Source organism: Haplochromis burtoni, unplaced genomic scaffold, assembly GCF_018398535.1.
Source record: "Haplochromis burtoni strain Fernald_Lab_line unplaced genomic scaffold, NCSU_Asbu1 Contig_95, whole genome shotgun sequence".
Classification (NCBI taxonomy): domain Eukaryota; kingdom Metazoa; phylum Chordata; class Actinopteri; order Cichliformes; family Cichlidae; genus Haplochromis; species Haplochromis burtoni.
In genome coordinates, this window is record NW_024582456.1 from 78,079 (window position 1) to 98,039 (window position 19,961).

The window sequence follows — 19,961 nt, forward strand, 5'->3', positions numbered from 1 at the left end:
GCATGATTTAATAGTGTGACATGGGAGGGGTAGAGTATGTGCTGTTCAACCGAGTTGCGCTCCTCGAATTATTATAGTAGCTCAGTTCAAAGGAGGCGGACAAGCCTGAAAATAACAATGAGTGATTCTTTCTCTGAGAAAAATCCAGAAATACTGGTGAACAGTGAACAACAGGAGCAACAGGAGCAACCACAGAACAATGCTGCTGCAGCAGAGGAGCATGCCTGTTCTCTCAATCCAGATGATAAGTGTTTGGAGGACAATGCACCTGCAGAAAAGGAGTCGCAAGGAAAGATGCAGTCTGTTTTCCAACAGGTACGTCACCAGATCAGATCACAAGTGGGTGTGCGACTCCCAAAGAGCAGCATACTGGAGCTAGTGCAAAAAGTCAAAGAAATGGAGCTCGCACAGGTGAGCGTCGAAGCTGATGGTGAGGAGGTGAGTGGTGAAGAGGGAAAACAAGTGTTGAAACATGAGCGCAAAAATGAGATCTGTCTGAAGGAGGAGGAGGAGATGTGTACAACGTTTGAGGAAAAGCTCGAGGCCAGAACTAAGGCCTTAAAGGATGAGTTTCATGTTCAGATTTTAGGGGTGCGCACTGAACTGCAGGCCTACACTGACCAGGCTCTGAAAGACTTGGAGTCTAAGATGCAAAGCTGGCAGGCCAACAGTCAGCAACAGGCACAGTCCAAAGAACAGGAGAGCAAAAGTCCAGACAAGAAGCAGAAACCTTCACCAGCTCCTTCTATGGGGTCCAGAAGAGGAAGGGTCCTGACTCGGACCATGACCACCATCATCCCTAAAACCTGTCCTCCTGTCGTGATTGGCCCACGTGCCAAATCAGAGACACTGAGCTCCTTTAAGTGTGAGTGCTCTCGATTTCCTCCTAAAGACCCAGTTCTTTCTTTATTAGGAAACAGAGCCTGCCAGAGCCACAAACCTCTCCCCCCAGCTCGGCCCCAAATGCATCAGCGTAAAAGGTCCATCCAGGCAAAGGCTAAACCGGGAAAATGACTCATCAAAATCGTATTCATTCATGCAGCACAAATGTTACTGCTACTGTCTGTTACCTTTAACCTGTTATACCACTGCAGCACTGTATAATGAAATCTGAGTGAAATCTGTAACCATGACTGTTAAAATAATAAAGCATCTTCTGAAAGCTTCAAAGGAGATATCCTACTTAGATCAGAATCAGCTCAAACACTTCTGTGTCATCATTTATCCTACAGTTACACAGCTGTAGCACTTTCAACAAAAACCTTTTTGGGAATGTGAACTATTTCTGAACTTCTTTAGAGGAGAAACTATGCAAGGATCCAAACCATGATGTCTGCATTCCTCAAAATATTTTAACACAGAACAGAGTTGGGCTATAAAATATATAAAGATAGCAGTCCATAATACGGCCTGTCATTAAGGGTGTAATGTCCCCAGATTTAAAATAAAGTTTCAAAGTAACTTTTGTGAAATTGTGGATTTAAATCACCTAAAAATATTGGTCAGAAATTTGAAGAACTGAATAACTTCAGTGTATTTTAGTCAAAAAACAGTTTTTCCTCACTTTACATTATAAACACGCGTTACTTTTGAGGGCTAAAACAAAAGCCTCATTCAAAAAGTACAACAAACAAAACAAAAACTTGGGGAAAGTAAGCTGCCTTTTTACAGAGCCTCCAAAAATTCATACTATCACTTAAAGGTACAGTACGTAAAATATCCACACTAGATGTCAGTAGATGTCAGCTGTGTTCCAAAACGTCGGCTGCATCCTTCGGTAGGACCCGGCCTTCGAAGGCTGAGAAGGCCGGAAGTGCGAGGCTGTGAAATGGGACGGTCTAGCCTTCAGATTTGGGTCACCGCTGTGTCGGTGGAGTTTAATAAACTCAGCCGTCTGCTCCTTGCTATCTAAAATATAACAGGACACTTGCATAAATTCTCGACCGTGAAAATATGTTAAATGTTCATTTTGTGACCCAGAAAGATTAACAACATTAATTTTAAAACTCAGTAGCGGCCGCCATTGTTGGCAGCCATTGTTGGCAGCTGAAATTTGGCTATGAATTCTGGGATATGGTGGGCCACGAAGGACACACCTGACCCATCCTTCAAATTCGGGGAAATGAAGGACACATTTGTCGGCCACATTTGAAGGAGTCGACGAATTGGGACAGCCTTCGTCGCCTGGCTGTGACGTAATCGGCCTTCAAATGCGGCCTCCGGAGGATGCAGCCGTTGCTTTGGGACACAGATATAGTACGCACCGTACGTAGTACGCGTATTTCAAGCGTGCAGACCCCCAATTGGGACACAGCCGACCCATCCTTCAAATTCGGGGAAATGAAGGATGCATTTGTTGGCCGCATTTGAAGGATTCGACGAATTGGGACAGTCTTCTTCGCCTGGCTGTGACGTACTCGGCCTTCAAATGCGGCCTCTGAAGGATGCAGCCGACGTTTTGGGACACGTGGATAATTTTAGCTACAGTGGCTGCTGTAGGACAAACATGTTCATGTGTAGTGAGTGTACGCTCTCAGGCTGCTGTTTACCTCAGCTGTCAGTATGTATCTACCTCTACTCTGGAGGAGGCTGTAAAATGTTGTGAAGGGAGTCTGATACAAGTTGTGAAACTGAGGTGAGTTGCTGAAGACATCCTGGACTTTTTTGTTGGTAAACGCTGCTGTTTGCTACTGTCAGTTAACTGTCTGAGGTGGAGCTAACATTTTTCTTATTTGGACACCTTTATCAGAGATCATTTATTGGACATTAGAGCGAAATATTAGCTGCCATTATGCTAGCTTACAACCAGCTGCTGTTGTTGTCATTGTCAACTGTCTGGAAATGGGAGGGCTGCACAACTTATCTGGTGACCAGATGTAATTGTGACAATATCTGGAATAAATGAGCATATTTATGTATGTTTTAATGTGTAAGAGGCCTGACTTCATTTCAGGAAATGAGGCTTGATATGATATAGCTCCTTCAAGCCATAGGAGCTTTGTGATCTTTATATTAAGAGTAACCTGTAAGGTTTACTACGTATGAAGCCGTTCTCTAGTCACATACAAAAAACTCGAATAGATGGAATGACCACTGTGTTCAAGATGGTGGGGCTACATGTCAAACATGTAAAAACATTTACATTGTACAGACTTTTTTTTTTGCATATACTGTATTTTCATTTTCCACATTTCAGTAAATCATTGCACCTAATTTACAGTGAAGTACTGTGGTAAGGAGAAAATTACATACAATGAGAGGATAAGTTAACCACAAAAATGGTGTAGTTCAGTTTTTAAAAAGTACCTTACATTTGCATCTTTGTGGACATCATGTTGCTCTGACCAGAGATTTTTGTGACCGTTATACTCTTCTTCAAATAATTGTCAGTGTACTTTTATTTTAGATCCGGGCCATGTTATAAAGTGCTGCTTGTTTGAAATAATGCTTACTTTCATGCACCAGCTTTGGTTTCAGGGTCTGCTTTAGAACTGTTCCGCCCTCTGGTGGTGAGATTACTTACAGCAGACAGGACTGTTGATATCTGCAGGTAAAGATAATATACTACTACTACTTGTGGCTTCTCCTCCAATGCTGGCCATGAACCGTTTGAAAACTTTAAATTCATACACTGTATGTGTTTGTTCACTTTTGCTTGTTCACTTTTCATCTGTGTAAAATAAATTAAACAACTTTCTTTGAAGTCTCAGTTTTAATGTCAGTACACGTCCAAAAACTGGATTTTCCACTATAATTAATAGCCTTGACAAGTGAATTTAAATATAATAATGAAGATCAACAATCACTCACTTCACACATAATGTTTATTGAATTATGAGCGGATCCCTTGACCAGGACACAAGGAACAACATTCATGCGTGCCTTTAATTGTACACCCTATGTGTAGGTCAGTTTCAGTAAAGGCTTAAAAAAGCCCTACCCTATAATCATCATTAAATTAGTACTTGAGAACTTTCAGTTAAAACTATAACGATCATGGCCTGTGTTTTGGTGATTCTACACTTTGACCAACAGATGGCAGGAGTTCATGTATTTGGGCTCAGATGAATACAGCTTAGCAGACAAGAAATTAAGCAGTTTTATATTTTGGTGTAAGTGGAAGCAATGGTGAAATAACATAAACTGTATGCTTTTACTGAATGGCTAAATGAGTACTTATGATAATATATTTTTAAGGTGTCAGAGTGGTGTAGTGGTTAGACCCTAGGTTTGAATCCACCGGGCAGCTGTCTGGCTGAGTGATACTGGTTATTGCATGGAGATTTTTAGGTAAGTACAGTCAGGAAAGGTTTAATGTGAAAAGTCTGGGTACTCCATTAAGGCACTATAACGTAATATCCAGATATGACGATTTTGTACAGTATTCTACGTAAAATTATGTGCAGAGAAAGGACAATTTACCAAAGAAACTGCTTGGAGTTAACCAACAAGTTCTCATCTTCTTTGTCGACACCTTGTCACCGGTGTTGGTCTGGCCAGAGATTTTTATCAACATTGTGTCTGATGACTTCTTGTGTGGTTCATCCATCCCCTGTAATGATTTGGATGTCATATTGAGCCAGCAGCATTGACCCAAATTATTCTGACTACACCTCCATGAGGAAAAGATCTGTTCCACTAGATCCAGGATTGGAAGGAGTGGAAGGAACTCCTTTCATGCGCAGCAAACCACACCCGTTCACTCTTGCCTCAATAGACATCAACGCAAACAATGACATCATTTGGCAAATCTGGTCTAACTAAAGGTCTGTTGTGTTCTGGTATAAGTAGTATATAAAGCGTATTTAGGAAGGCCAGTGGAAGCTGAGTGGAAGATGTACGAGTAGGCAGTAATAAGAAGTATCGGAGATTGAAGAAAATCTGCTTATATTTGCAGCTAACACCAACTAATGACAATGTCACTCTTTGTGTTAGCTTCACCTGAAACCACATGTGATGGGACCATGTAAGTCTGGAAAATCAAAAAAACCCCAAAATACAATCCCTGTGCACATCAATGGATTACCCGGAAACACTGCCACTGCAGCTTCTTAACTCTGTCACTATTCTTGTCCAGGGGCACCTTTGTAGAATAGCTTCATCGTCACTTGAAGCTGAAGTTGAATAAAGCTGAGTAAACTAATACTCTTGTTGTTTATGACTGCACTCCGTCCCATCCCCTCCAACTGGTCGCTGCAGATGGCAAAGTCTGGTCATGTCATGGTCATCTGGCCATGCTGCAAACTTCCTGTTCTTGCTGTTGCTTGCTGCCAACATGATTTTGCACATGAGAAATATGCTCTATCACTTCATAATCCTTACACGTCTTAAATTGTGTTGTAATTTTGTGGCTATTTAGCTATGCAGTACTTGCTGAATAGTTTTGAACTGCTTCTCCCTGTTCCTCTAGCTAAGAGTGTTCCTCCATTTGCATAATTGGTAGTGATTGTGCTCTAAATTTGGAGTGTACACACATTTCAATAGATTTTGATAGTGGATAGTGGATAAAAGGAAATTCTGTGACAGGTTTGTAGAAAAATCAACTCATGTTTTTTTTATTTTATTAGCAAGCCGTGTGCAAGTGGTTACTGGAGACCTGAGCACCTGAGTGCTTCCAGCAGCTGAACTGGCACTGGGACCAGCCAGTGACAGGAGATGTATTTAGCTGCGAAGCAGGCACAGGAGCAGTGCGCCTTAAAGCAGGCCTTTCACAGTGGACGGGATAGAGAAAGATGTGAAGAGGACCTTTGTGTTTCAGGGACGATGAGTCCTGAGCGACCATATCCGGAGGGGGCGAGGGCCCAGCACATTCAGGTCTGGCCAAACCACGCTGCCCTCGGAAGCAGCATCTCGCGCCTAACGATATCCACCAGCGGCACAGCTCATTATGATGCACAGTGCAGCAGGTCTGGTCTTCCCTAGGAAATATGCATCGGTGGATGAAACAGTTTTCAGGTCTGTTAGGCAATATTTCCTATGATAGGAAGAAAGATAAATCACACATTTTCATAGTTGAATAAAAACCTCTCATTCACTCGCTCAGATCCAATCGGGTGGCGTGAACATGTCCCTGAGCCGATATGAATAACAATGGCAAGAAGGCGGCGTTGGAGGAGATCCATTTGTAAACCCTGGTTTCCTAACCACCTCTTGAAATGTGCCAAAAGATAACAACATTACACTGAAAACACCAGTCTCATGTAAATGCTGTATTTTTCTGGGCCGTTGTTCTCAGGATTTGGACTATTACAGCGAGGGGGCCACTTTCAGGTTAAACTAGACAGATTACTGAGAGAAGCTGATTTCAATAGCGATCCCTGGGCAGACGTGGTAGCAATTTACAGTTGTCGCTGGTGTGTATTGGAGCTGTTCTCAGGCGGCCCCTTGTGTGAGGTACGATTAGACATGTTATACCTCATTATTCGTGAGAGCGTTTGGATAAGATTCGGGGTAATCTGACTCTTTTTCCGAGGTCTGTGCAATACCAGCCGTTGCTATCAGCACGCTTTCAAAAAGAAGGAAAGAGATATGGAGATAAATACAGCTGTGAATGCAGAAAAAATTAGAGCTATGTTTTCTTTAAAGAAAAAAACCTTCCAAAAGATCTGAGGATAAATGCTGCGAGACATGTGAACACTTTCACTAAGCTTTAGTCTAACATCTATTATCCCGTGTTTACATAAATGCTAAGCCTAATAATTATTTTCATTACCATCACTTTAATGGTCAGCATTAAAGTGACAGCATGTTTAGAGTGGTAGCTTTGTAATTTTGTCTTTGAGCTAACAGTTTCTATGATATAGGAAGCAGGTTTTTATTTGACAGGATGTCACACTGTTGGAGTGGAAGTGTTAAATAAATGAGAAAAGGCATAAGCAAAGGTATGTGCCCCAGCATTGAAACCTAGTATTAGAAGGTGGTAATGGGTGGGAGTTGTGGGGGCGTGGGGGGGCTGGAGCTTCCCATGTTTCAGTGTCAGGTTGGACTAACTTGTTTTGGTGGATCAGGGGGCCTGCTGTCTAGACTGGTGCTGGTCTCATACTCGACTCAGACATGTCACAAAATAAGCCTTAATCCTGAGGACAGTTTCTCATCACAAAGCTGTCAAACCCTCACCGGGGATAAAAACAAAGTTCCTCCACTTACCGTCATGTTTCTGATTGTTTTCGAGATTATTTAAGCAAAGGCACAAAACAAACGAGCCTGAAAACAAGAGTCAACAAAATGTATTCAAGAAACATCTGCAAAGTTTGGACAACTGGAATTAACTGCGGTTCCACACTCGTAAACATCTCATCTTTTATTTAAAGCTCTGAGGCTGGGAGAAACAAACACTACGGAGTATTTTTCACTGCTTCTGCCTGCTTCCAGTCGGTTTTATGAACTAACTGCTGCTGGGTCCAACTGAATTATGCTGTTCTCCTTGTTGTAACTTCCTTCAAGTGAGCTCTTAATGAAATGAGTCATATAGAAATAAGACTGTCACATCTAGTTAGTCATCCTTCTGCACACCTTTTGAATTATTTGTGAATGTCAGAAAAAACAGCGATAAAATGTTAGGATTTTATGCTCATTTATTCTCTGAATGCCTTTAAAACATGAATATTTATCAAAGTTGTATCATTCTAGTAGATTTTATTATAGGTGTGTGACTGATTTGATCAAATCCAACAGATAAAAGCATGCGCCCTCACAACTGTCATTAAATTGGATTAAAAACTCTGGGTAGGGAGTGGAAGCATGAGAAATTGCCCAGAGTGAAAAGTAAATCAAATTTAAATATATATACATAAATACAAAATGTGTGAAAAGCTTCAAAATTCGAAGTTCATTTGAGACTCTCACTGCTTGGAGTAAAAACTCGTAGAAAAATAACAGCTGATTCCAGAAATGTGGAGAGGACTGTTGCAAACACTCACCCTCCTCCTCTTGGACAGACGGACGGACAGACAGACAGACAGACAGACAGACAGACAGACAGACAGACAGACAGACACACACACACACACACACACACACACAAACACACACACACACACACACAGGAGCAATCGCAGCCCACACCTCACCACCCCCTCCCACTCTCTATTTTTCGGGCTTCACTAGCTCCATTGTGCTCCAGATTTGTAGGATTGACAGACAAAACAAAAAGGCGAGGGACTCTCAGAGGTCATGTGGATCCTCCAGAATACAATTTTTTTTTCCCTCTCACCGGCTTCCTAATTCCCCCCCCCCCTCAGTGCTGTGTTCTCTGTGCGGATAGCTCTACTGTATAGAGTCATCCCTAGTGCTGACTGTTTCGTGTGCGATTTGAAGAATGGGGAGCTGATTGTGTGCGTTATAATCAGCAGGTGGATGAACAGTACAGAGAAAGTAGGGTTAGCGTTGACAGCCCGTGCTCTGTGTCAGGTCTCTGTTTACATGTGCATATGAACGCACTCACACACACAGTGTGGGGTGCATTTGTTGCTGCTTGGGTGGGATGGAACAGCAGGGAGATCTAAGGAAAGGGGAGCAGTTGTGCTTTGGTTCAGATGTCCCATTTGGGTGTGGCAGCTCACACTGATGACAGCACTCAGAAACTGGCACCTGTGTGAGATGCTTTAGTGTGTTTCACCGTAAGTGTGGGACTGCAGACTGATTGTGTGGCTGGTGTGATTGCGCATTCATTCAGGTGGATAACACAAAAACATATCTCCAGCTTTATTTCTGAGCTGGGAGCTGCGCAGCTGCGTTTGTGTTGATTTCTTAACTATCATTCTGAAGCTATGAGGTCTCATTTGATCTAGATAAGACCCATCATTCAGGGATTCATTGATTCAGCAACCCATATTTAAATGATAAAACTGGCTGAATAATGAAAAGCATGTATTTATCTATCAGAGCGTGCGATTGGTTGACACAATATAGCAGCTATTGTTTGGGACAAACAATACTTGTGCATTAAACTTCATGCCTCCTGACCAGGAAAACAACATTATAACAGGGGCAGCAGACCAACATGCTCGAACTCCCTTTAAGAATACTTTAGGCGCGCTGCGACGCCCACGTCCAAACATCCCTGAACACACAAACAGGTCACACAGCCCACACAGGAACACAGAGAACATTTATGTGCAACTGTTGTTTTTGTGTTTGTGGTGTTCCCAGTGTGCTTTGGTCAGCTGGTATTCAGGGTGAGTTATCTCAAAGTGAAGCATCAGACAGGCTGTCAGGCCAACTGATCTCAATAATAACAACATGTCTCGCATTGTCCGGCACGCGTGAATGACTCTGCTTCCACGGTCTAATTGCTACTCGTATATCTGCTGTTTTATATAAAGATGAACTAAAAAACGAATTCTTCTGTTATTACACAATAGAGTTAATGGTGCAGTGAACGCTTGTGTTATGGGTTAGATTCTGTATGCATCCGAAATACGTAAACTAGATACATAAAATCTTTTCTAATAAATCTATCAAGCTGAAGAATCATTGCATGTTTGAGCAATCTAGCGTCTGCGAGGATCTCACAAAGAACATTCTGGCATTTACTGCAAATAGGCTCCGTTTCGCCAGGATGGACAATAAGTAACATATGATCTCTCACACATAAAGAAACGATGAATCATGCAGCTTTGCATTTTTTCGACACTTCACACATGTGGTTACTTTAGAACGGTGGTGCAAGATGACCCATTTCCCAAGTTTCTCACTTCAATCACCTCACAGTTTCTTCTTTAGTGTGATGGAGCATCTGCACACCCCATCCCGTGCTCCAAGAACCCCTCTGACTGCAATCTCTTGTCAGCAGGCACAAATATTGACTTGTTCGGCGGCCCCGATTTCTGCCAGGATTAGAGTCCCACTTCCCCCCTAACCCATCCCACCACCGATATTTCTAAACGGTAATTATGCCCAACAGAGCTCATTACTGTCAAATCAGAATATCCCTTAGAAGAGTCACTCAGTGGTAATGGCCACGTAATTCAGCACACAGGGTTTGGCTGTCCTAAATTTTGTTATGCATAAATTTTAGCCACTCTGACTTTAACTGAGCACACATCACTCTGAATTTGTTGCTGGTTCTTTCTTCCTCGCCTTAAATAAATACTAATGTTTGAAATGAAGAAATCCTGCAGAAATCCCAGCTGAGTGCAGAATACACACTCAGGATGGCAGGTAGTTTGCATAATCCAGTTACTGTCTGGATACTGGCTGTGAATCAATAGAGATTAGAGACCTATTAGTCTGAAGGTGCGAACTGAATGCAAGGTTATTCATAACAAAAGCTTGAACCCTTTGAGGTACTTAACACTGAAATAACAGGACTGACGTGAAAGTGGAGGTTAAATATTTACATTTGCTGTCAAGATTGTTCTCCTTTAAAGTGATACTTGAAAATCTACCTTTGATTTGCATGCACACACACACACACAGACAAGCACACAATGAATTTAAGACATCTGGTTCATAGCACACATCTTTAATACAGTAGTTAGTTACAGCGATGTCAAAAAATAAAACATATACATCAATTTGGACCATTTATAAGGCTCCTTTGTCCCTTTAGTGCGTGACTGCACTGCAAAACCCCTCCATAGCGCCCCACCCGCTCCTGTCCCTCAGCAACATTTGTCAACTGCCATCTGCCTGTCTGCCCCATCTCCTCCCCACAAACTATGTAATTAAGCTGCAACACCTTTACTCCTTTTACACCTCCCTCCCTCCCTTCCGTAACCCAGACTTCTACCTTCTTTGAAGCTTTGAAGAGACACTGCTTTGTTTGATTTCCCTGCTCATGTACAACAAGTGCTTCTACAATAAATCAGCAATATATCCGAACGAAGATGGTATGAAAATAGGGTGTAGCTTTAGGTTTCATCCAGTGTAAAGAGCAATTCATATTTCTGCCTTTTTTCATGATACAAATGAAAAAACCTCTGCAAATACAAATTTAAACAGAAAAAATAAAGACTTTTTTTTTCTCTGAGAATTTGAGGAACAATGCAGCTAAAGGAGCTCAGCCAGCTGGCTCCAGCTTCCCAAGTTCACACAGCATACAGAGTATTGGCCTCTCTCACTGTACATTGGGAGGAACACATAATGAATATCATGACTGTAGGCAGTGACAATTCAAAGTTCATCATCTCATCTTACCAGCTTTGAACAATGGACACATAAAGTCTGTATTTTTACAAGTGTTCCAGCAGTTGGAGCTGTCCTGCAGCAGCCCTGTTTCACTTTGCTCTCTACACCTTGGTGGCCAGAGACTGAACCTCTGACTTCTGAGTCTGGGCGCTGAGAGTGGACGACATGGAGCTCATCTGGCCGTGCATAGCTTTCTTCAGGTTGAGCAGGCACAGACACTGGGAGCGAAAACGCAGGTCAAAGAAGGCATACAGGAACGGGTTGAGGCAGCTATTGACATAGGCCAAGCAAGTTGCATAGGGGTGAGCCAGCAGCAGGAAACGCAGGAAGCCGCAGGAGCTCGGAGCAAGGTTCAGGTAGGAGAGGGCGTCCATGCTCTTCAGCACGTGGAAGGGAGTCCAGCAGATGGCAAACACCACCACCAGTGTGGTGATGATTTTCAACAGTCGTTTCTTCTTCTGGTCCTCCTTGCGCAGGTTGTTGAAGTGGCGTGTGACAGTGCAGCCGATGAAGCAGTAGAAGATGGTCATGGCCAGGAAAGGTAGGAGGAAACCCAAGGCAGAGGAGGACAGGCTGAGTCCTGCAATCCACAGGTACTCATGCCTCTGGTTCATGGTCACCAGGCTGAAGTCCATGGCACATGTGGTCCGGTTGCTGTTTAGGTCATTCACAGTGGTGCGGAACAGCAGCGTGGGCACAGCCAGGAGGCCAGACAGGAACCAAATAGCACCCAGCGATGCCAGCATGGTGCCCCGCGAACGGAGCCTGCTGCTGGACAGAGAGTGCACGATGGCCAGGTAGCGGTCAAAGCTCAGGCAGGTGAGGCAGAAAACACTGGCGTACATGTTTACCAGAACAACATAGCTGCTGATCTTGCACAGAGCCACGCCAAAGGGCCAGTGGTAGCCCAGGGCTGTGTACACAGCCCAGAGAGGTAGAGTTATAACAAAGGTGAGGTCAGCAAGTGCCAGGTTTCCTATATAGACATCTGCAGCCCGACGTTTAGATTTGGACCTCCAGACAGTGAAGATGACCACGCCGTTACCTGACAGACCCAGGATGAAGATCAGCATGTAGAGGACCGGGATGAGGGAGTAAGAAGGCTCCCACTCTGAGAAGTCACACGCAGTCTCATTGTCATCATAGTACTCGTAGCTGTCACCATATTCCGGAGTGGGGGGCTCCATGCTGCAGGGATTGTTGTTAAGAAAAAAATCCTTAATTAAAAGGGTAAAAAAAAGTTAAGAGTCCTGTAAAGTTCCAAACGGTGAATTGAAATTCAGTGAATCATAGGAGCTGGGGTTTCTGAGCAGATCCTGTGAGAATGAGTGACTCTTGGCTCTGTCTGCCTTTTTAAACTCGCCCCTCCACACCCCTGGTTCCCTCCCAGGACGACCCCCTCCCTCCCCTCCACCCCCCCCCAGTAAAACATCTTTCAGCTCTCCCCCTCCTCCTCCTGTCTCTCACCTCTTCAGGCGCAGCCCTTCCCTCTGCCTGGAGGACAAGAAGCCTGCATTCCCTTGCAGATGACAGGCCAAAACACTTACTACTAGTAAATTCAATGAAAAATATCAGGAAAAAGACATCAAATCAATAAAACATTCAGAATTTGTCCATGTGGGAACACCACCATTACTTCTGGTCAAAATAAAGGTGTTTTTCATGTCATTTTTAAAAACTAAAGAGTCTAACATTTACTTTATTATTATTATTACTATTATTATTCTTAATAATAATAATGATCATGTCAAACCTAAAATTAAGTCCTAGTAGTGGTGTGAACAGATCGCACAAACATTGCTTGCTTTACTTTCCTTTTTCTTTAGTGCATGTTTTCACAAGCATTTTATCTCCTATAATTTTTGCAGTGACTTTGTGGTGAGATGGTGACTCTGATTATGTGCAGAACAGGTCTGGACATATCAGATGATTACTTTACATCACAATCACTTCCGTTAAATTGTTGTTAAACCTTCAGATGCATCTCATTTAATCTTCACTGTAACTCTAATACAAGTCTCGGGTCTGACGATTGATTTCCATGATAAAAGGCCAAGCAAACACACCAGTTTGAAACAAAAACAACAGGAAACTTCACATTGACACCACCTTGGTTTCCTTTCACTACTAACTGCAGCAAATGCTCATATAATGTCCCGTAGTATAGAGTATTGTAGCAGTTATCAAATTGCTTTAAAAGAGCTTTTATGTGTTCCATTAGAAATGTTACAAAATTCAGATAATCTTTTTAGTCATCTTACAGAATATGTTGCTGGTGAAACTGCTTTCAGACTCCAGGTCCAATCCAAGGAATTACTATCAGTGGGGAAAAAAAGAGCTTGACATGCCAGAGCAGTGCTGAACATTATTTACAGCACATTTAGTTTAGGTAATCTGTTAAAAAAACAGGCCTCCTATTGGTGATAACAAGATGTTGTTACATTAATCCTCAGAATGGATTATTAACTATAAATGCACAGACTAAAAAATGCCTTTGATGAAAGGAAAGGCACACAGCTTATCAGCCTGCACTGAGTGACTGGTGATTGTACTGTACATAGAGCAGTGGTCTGAGGGATAGCCAGAACACGGCAGATGTTTCATCCTTAATTCAGCAACAAGGAGACACTGTCAAGAGCCAGTTTTTTTGTATGCAAACATACGTGCTGGATGTCGAGTGAAAAAACACGGAAGTCCACTGAAACAATTTTGCTATTATGTGTGACAAAGTTTTATTTTCCTTTTTTAAGCAAACGACAGTTTCCTCCTGGAACTGCTATAAAAAGGATGCCCTTACTGGATCCTGAACCACAAAAAAAACACAGAAAAAGTACCCTAAACCAAACTTCTCTCTCTCTCACACACACACGCACACACACACACCAGGTGTGTCCCGCCTCTACTTCATTCCCCGGGGAGAGGATTGGCGCCTGCTGCTTCCAGGGTCAGTATCCCTTAAATAAATAAATTAGCAAATTTAAAAAATAAAAGGCGAGTAGATAAGAAACAGATGGCCAGATTAGACCAGCATATAAGATGTCTTCAAAAGACCTCCTTACTTGTTCATCATAGCCTTTATAGGTGCCAAGATAAAGTCCCGGTGCTGTTCCTGAGGTGGGAGGATGATTATCAGCAGTGAGTGAAGATTTACTGACATCGCTTTTCCAAATAAAACATATGTGAATTATGTTGTTTTTTAAGTATAGGTTATTGCATGCTTTTGTGTCATATGTTCTTTCCATAACATATTGCAAGCGCTAGCTTGACAGGGAAAGCTTGTTGGGTTTCTGTCTATATGCCTGGACCACACATGTGACTCTGCCACAGCTGTGGCTGCTTTTGATCTGCTGCTGAAATGACCCTGCTGCTGTGACACGACTGCCTTGCTCTCACTCTGACTGTCATTTTGTTGGTGCGGGGACAAAATGGAGCGACTCAGCGGGAAGCGGATACTATCATGGGTTTTTGTAACAACTAAATAGAGGGAGGTTTGTGATATTCAACTTAACAGAGTTAACTGGGGTCACCGACAGGAGGGTTTGGGGACATTCGCAGTGGATACGTCAGCTCCAGTCTGGAGGAGATAAGTGACTGAAGGTGGAAGCTAATCTATGACCTGAGGTTTGTTTGAAGTGTAAAAAATGTTGACAGCACATCGGCTAACATAGCAGACCCTAGGCCTCGCAAATCATGCTGAGGGGACCTGGAGCCCAAGGGAGCCGGGGACCTGTGGGGTCACAGCGTAGTCACTTTAGAGACACGACTGGTCTTTAAGTGCATGCTGTCTCTGATGCAAAGACTTTGAACGAAATAAGGATAAAAATCATTTATACTTTTCTATCTAGTGAAATCTTAAAAACGCACTATGAGCCACATCTGCAGAGCTTTCACATCAGCTCGCTAAGAGTCGACTCTGCTGTGTCAGATGACGTCGCACTCCAGTGCCACGGAGCCAGAGCTACACCCTCAGATGTGTGAGGGCACTGCTCCTGCTGAGGGGTTTGTATCTCATCATACTGCAGGCTATACGAGGATAGCTTGCCATGTGACTCCAGTGTAACAATTTGCCATGAATGTTTAATTTTCCACAACGCAAAAAATCTGAACCTAAATGCGGGGATTGGAATACGTAAAACATTCACATTGCACGAAATGGGAAATTCTGTCAAAACCTTCCAGGCGGTTTTGTGCCGTGCTGTGATTAAACCGTCAAGCTGGAGGTCACACGCAGCTATATTTTAATCTTGACCTCAACGCTGAACTGAATGGAGACCTCCACCCAATCATAAGAATTGCTTGCTTGATAACAAGGCCCCATTGTTTCATTTTTGTTGCTCTCAGCACTTTTCTGTTAATGAGAAATACACCTGCTGACTGTTTTATTCAAATTTTGTTACACTTCCTGGAACAGGAAGATGCAAATTTGTGTTTGATCAGTGCAAGAAAATGCCTTGTTAACAGATTTAGTGTTATTTTTTGTGCTTCTATGCTTGTTTTTTTAAAACTATATCGTCCAAAAACACATTTTTGATTAAATAAAAACACAATGGGTTCTCATGAAATGTACTGCTAAGTATCCGAGTACGTCAAGACTTACAGATGTCTGTGAGTGAGGAGAGTAATCCAGGGGCCAGAATTTAATGAGGAAGTCCTTGATTGTTGATACGTGACCCTTCTGTTTTTATTTTAAACTACCGCCATTCAAGACTGCAACATTACAGTCGCAGTAAAAACAACGCACGGCCTCCTTCGATTCCAAGGTTTTACACATCAGGATATATTACAAAAATATCTGTTTTTTAGCCGGTCTTTAAGTTAAGTAAAAATCAACAAGCACAATACTGAACCACATCGTGATTATCACACAAAAATGAAGCCCAAATGTAGAAGCAGTGTGTGAGAAACTGAGTGCACCCTTTGCGCTTCCATAGAAAGTCAGAGGCTTTTTTTTTTTTTTTTTTTTTTTTGGCCTGTCCCGTTTGGCTCTTTTGCCATCAGAATTGTTGTCTAAAGGCAAAGAAAGATGCCCAACGGATTTTACTTTACCAAACTGACCATCCCAGCCTTGCCGTAATGGTCCATTTGATTCACCTTTTATTGTTTATTTTATTTTCATTTACTGAATACGGGACAGACTTGACTGGGGGAAAGAAGGGGAGAAAGAAAGAGGGAAAGAGAAACAGCTGAGAAGAGGGACGGGGGAGAAGGGCAAAAGACAAAAACCAACAAAACGGGCAGAGGAAAAAAAAATGCATATATCAATCACCTGGATCACCTGCTGAGAAAGAAAAAAGAAAGCAAGCAGAAGAGAACAAGAGTAATAGAATAAACAACATCACAATGATATATGTGAATATGACAGTAAATACTAAATGTTAAACATTATTGTGCAGCACATAAGATCAACAGAACACAGTGTGCTTTGAGGTAGGAGCCAAAAAGGGTGTAGTTTGTGGGTGTGAAAGTCAGAGGCTAAGTATTAGCCAGGTGAAAAAGACATCAGCCATTTTTGCTGCCCATCAGCTTGGGAGGAATCGTAAGGAATCATCTCCACACAAGTCCAGGTTTAACTGACAGGAAATGATATGGTTGTTTAGCCTTTGTACCTTTTCCATCAGCTAATTCTCAAAATTACTACTAATTTACTCTAATTTTAAAACAATTAAGTATATTCAGCATAAAGAGTGGACATATACAATGATTCGGTCATGAAGTCCAATCCTGCACGGTTTCCACTCATTAATATTAGGCTTTATTGTTTTTTGTGGGGTTTTTTTTATGTTTTGTTGTGTATAGCAGCAGTGTTGGATGTATAAACCCAAAAAGATATTACTAAAAAATTACTCAAATATGAATCACCTTATATTTTAACATCCAGATGACTGAAGGTGAAGTCCTCCCTACAGGCACCAGAAAGGAGAGACTGTTTGTCTTAGGCTGTGTTTAATGTCCATTACAAACTGAGATGAACAGCTGGGCCACATATGAACGGCTTCGGGTAAACATGGTTTTATTTTGTGGGCATGTTATCAGTATTTTTTTTCAGTGAATTTTGATATCAGCTAGAAACCGCGAAGTCAAATTACAGGCAGCTTGTGAATGTCGGCCTCTGATAAAGTGTTTACTCTTACCGATAACAAGGGGATGTTGACGCACATGCCAGCTTTTACGTTAGTGCACATGCATGTGTGGAGAGAGACATACAGCTTCATGTAGGTATTTAATAATCATGTCAGACCTGCCCAGGTGAAGTTTTCAATGCTTCTCATATAAACAGTTTCAGTGCTTCATCTCTGGCAGCCTGCTTCAGCTTAACACCCCTCTGTCCTGCACTGTCAGAGCAGCAGAGCTAATGTTTGAACAGCAACACGAACTATTAATTTACATCCATATAGAACAACGTCTTTAGTCGGGGTAGATTAATTCATGTGCACGGATTATTTATGAAAATTAAAACATCATAGCTACCGAATACTTGCTTCCTCCAGTAGCTAATGACTCTTTCTCTTAGCTAGCTAAGGATGTTAACTTGAGGATTACATTTAACACACTGAGAAAAAAAATGTGATAATACCTCAGGAATGTCAGTTAGTTACTGCAGAACACCTTGTGTTGTAGTTTTAAAGACACAAATTGACAAGGTTTTTTTTTTTTAACTGCCTTAAGGAATTTTAAATCCACACAGATTCTCACATTTTTATCTTTTGTGTTAAGCACATTGAGTTTATATAAAATAAAAGGTGTTTTATAAATGAAATTGGCACAGTCGTCGTTTTGGAAGGTAAATAGAGTATTTCTTTTCAGTGTGCCTACTCTAGGTGTAATTCCTGGACACAGATACATGACTTTCTCCAGGACTGCAGCTCTCAATCACATTTAACAGTCAAGTTAGTAATTAATATTAAACTGATCCAAATGAACCTTTGAACCCAAATCAGTAGACCTCCTTAAAGTGGCAGAAAGGATCTTTGGGGAAAATGAATCTGAGGCAAACTGTTTTTGGTTTAGTTTTTAACCTCAGTCCCACCCACTACCACAGAGTTTATGATCTATACTGCGGCCAGAAATGGCCCATCCAAGGAAAACTGGCTTATCTGTAGCAAGAGTCGTGCTGTTTGTGTCTGGGAGTCATTTGAGTTTGACATCCATATCAAAACCCAAACATTTGCATGCTGATGATTGTCTTTGCCACAAGAAGCAAAATCCTGACTGTTTATTTATCATTTGTCTACCTTCCTTATTCTAGGCTGCCAAGAAATAAGCACACACAGTTGTGCTTCCCTCACTTCAGAGGACATTACAGGGTTGGTAGGTAGGTCTTCCTGATACTACTGTAAACAGACTTCTGACAGTTATTTATATGATTAAATATTGTTAAATATGAGGCAACAACACTGAATGACCCACACAGAAGCAGATGTCAGCGGTGCCCTATGCTCTTCCATCCTTGTTGTCTCTGGACCTCCAGTAGCATGGTCAGGAACAGGGGGGTCACAAGGTGTTTCCCTTCTCTCCTTTTCAGGACCCCGGACCACCCTCTTACCCATCCTCTGGCTCCCCACCACATTGTGTGTTTGTGTGTCAGTGGACAAAACAGCAAGCACCACAGGATGTGCTATAATAGGACAGTTTGTCTCTCCAGCTGAGATGCTTCTCTCCAACTTTTGTTTTATTGTTGCTCAAGACAGTCCACTTAATTGGTATAGACTGTGATGGTTATTGGAAATGTATATATACACACAAATAAGTGACATACCTTTCCTGATATTTTTTTGTAAAGTAGGATCTGAAAACTATGTCAGAGCAGCAGCTTTATGATGAAATGTGAACCTATGTCAAACAGGAGACATCTAAGACAAGTGATGTTTGGATAAATTGTGCAGGTGACAATTAGGATTTATGTGTCACCTGCATTCACAGGGAAAATCGGGATGCCGTGCAGAAATGTGGAACACAATAGCAGGGGTGGAAATAGAGAAGCGGGAGATGAGTCTAATGATAGAGAGGATGCAATGGAAGAAATGAAGGGACAAAGGACAAGGCTGAAAAGAGGATAGACAATTTTCTCTTTGCAGCTGACTTAATGACAGGGATTAGGAGCCAGGGTAACTGCTGGGATCTCAGGGCTCTGCTAGACTCCAGCCTGGCCCTCCCATCATCCCAGGAGATCTGCAGGAATCTGACTCCATTTGGCCAAAAATCTCCTGACAAAACAACAAGCCTGTGGCTCAATTAGGAGGAAATTAGCCTGCTTCACCCCCTCTGGCACAACTGATTCACTGCTTTTTCCCTGCCTTGGGTAATGTTAGTGTTAATATGATATGCAACACGAAACAGTTCAGACAAATTTGTTATTGCCTTATAGTTTGTTTGCAATCAGGTACTGTGCTTAATTTTACAATGGGAGAAGTATTCTTAAGTCAAAAGAAATGTCTGGCTCAACGCCTTGTCAGGTCCAAATATCATTACTGCCTGTTTTCTTTAAAATTGGAGAACCGAAACCCAAATCCTGTGCCTATTACGAAAAGCTGAAACCTAAACAGTGTCCCATGTGAAAACCAGGTGCTTTGCAGACTTTCCACCCAAAGCCCCACAAAGTCTGTGTGGAACTTCTGTCTGTTATTTGATAATTTCCTTCAGGACTGGAATGAAAGACCTGTAACAGACCTGACTGGCAGTGAGAAACCCCAGTGTTATCCTGACAAAAATAATTACTGAGTAAAATGCTTCAGTTCTCAATTTTTTACACACTAATTACTCTTTTGCAGTTTATTGGCCTGAAAATGTGGTCTTAGCAGCAGGGCATAAAGAGAGGTTTATGCTGAAAGTCT

At 42.1% G+C, this 19,961-nt stretch overlaps 1 protein-coding gene across 1 annotated transcript; it reads right to left on the reverse strand.

The window, feature by feature from the left end:
• Nucleotides 1–9,962: 9,962 nt before the first annotated feature.
• On the reverse strand, nt 9,963–12,464 carry LOC102288878 (apelin receptor A). The gene has a single exon (XM_005926876.3). It carries the CDS (start codon nt 12,315–12,317, stop codon nt 11,232–11,234), a length of 1,086 nt encoding a protein of 361 aa, XP_005926938.1. The 5' UTR covers nt 12,318–12,464; the 3' UTR covers nt 9,963–11,231.
• Nucleotides 12,465–19,961: the final 7,497 nt, after the last annotated feature.

Bases quoted from the DNA above. Each gene is read 5' to 3' on its own strand.
- LOC102288878 (XM_005926876.3), bottom strand. From the start codon at position 12,317: ATGGAGCCCCCCACTCCGGAATATGGTGACAGCTACGAGTACTATGAT.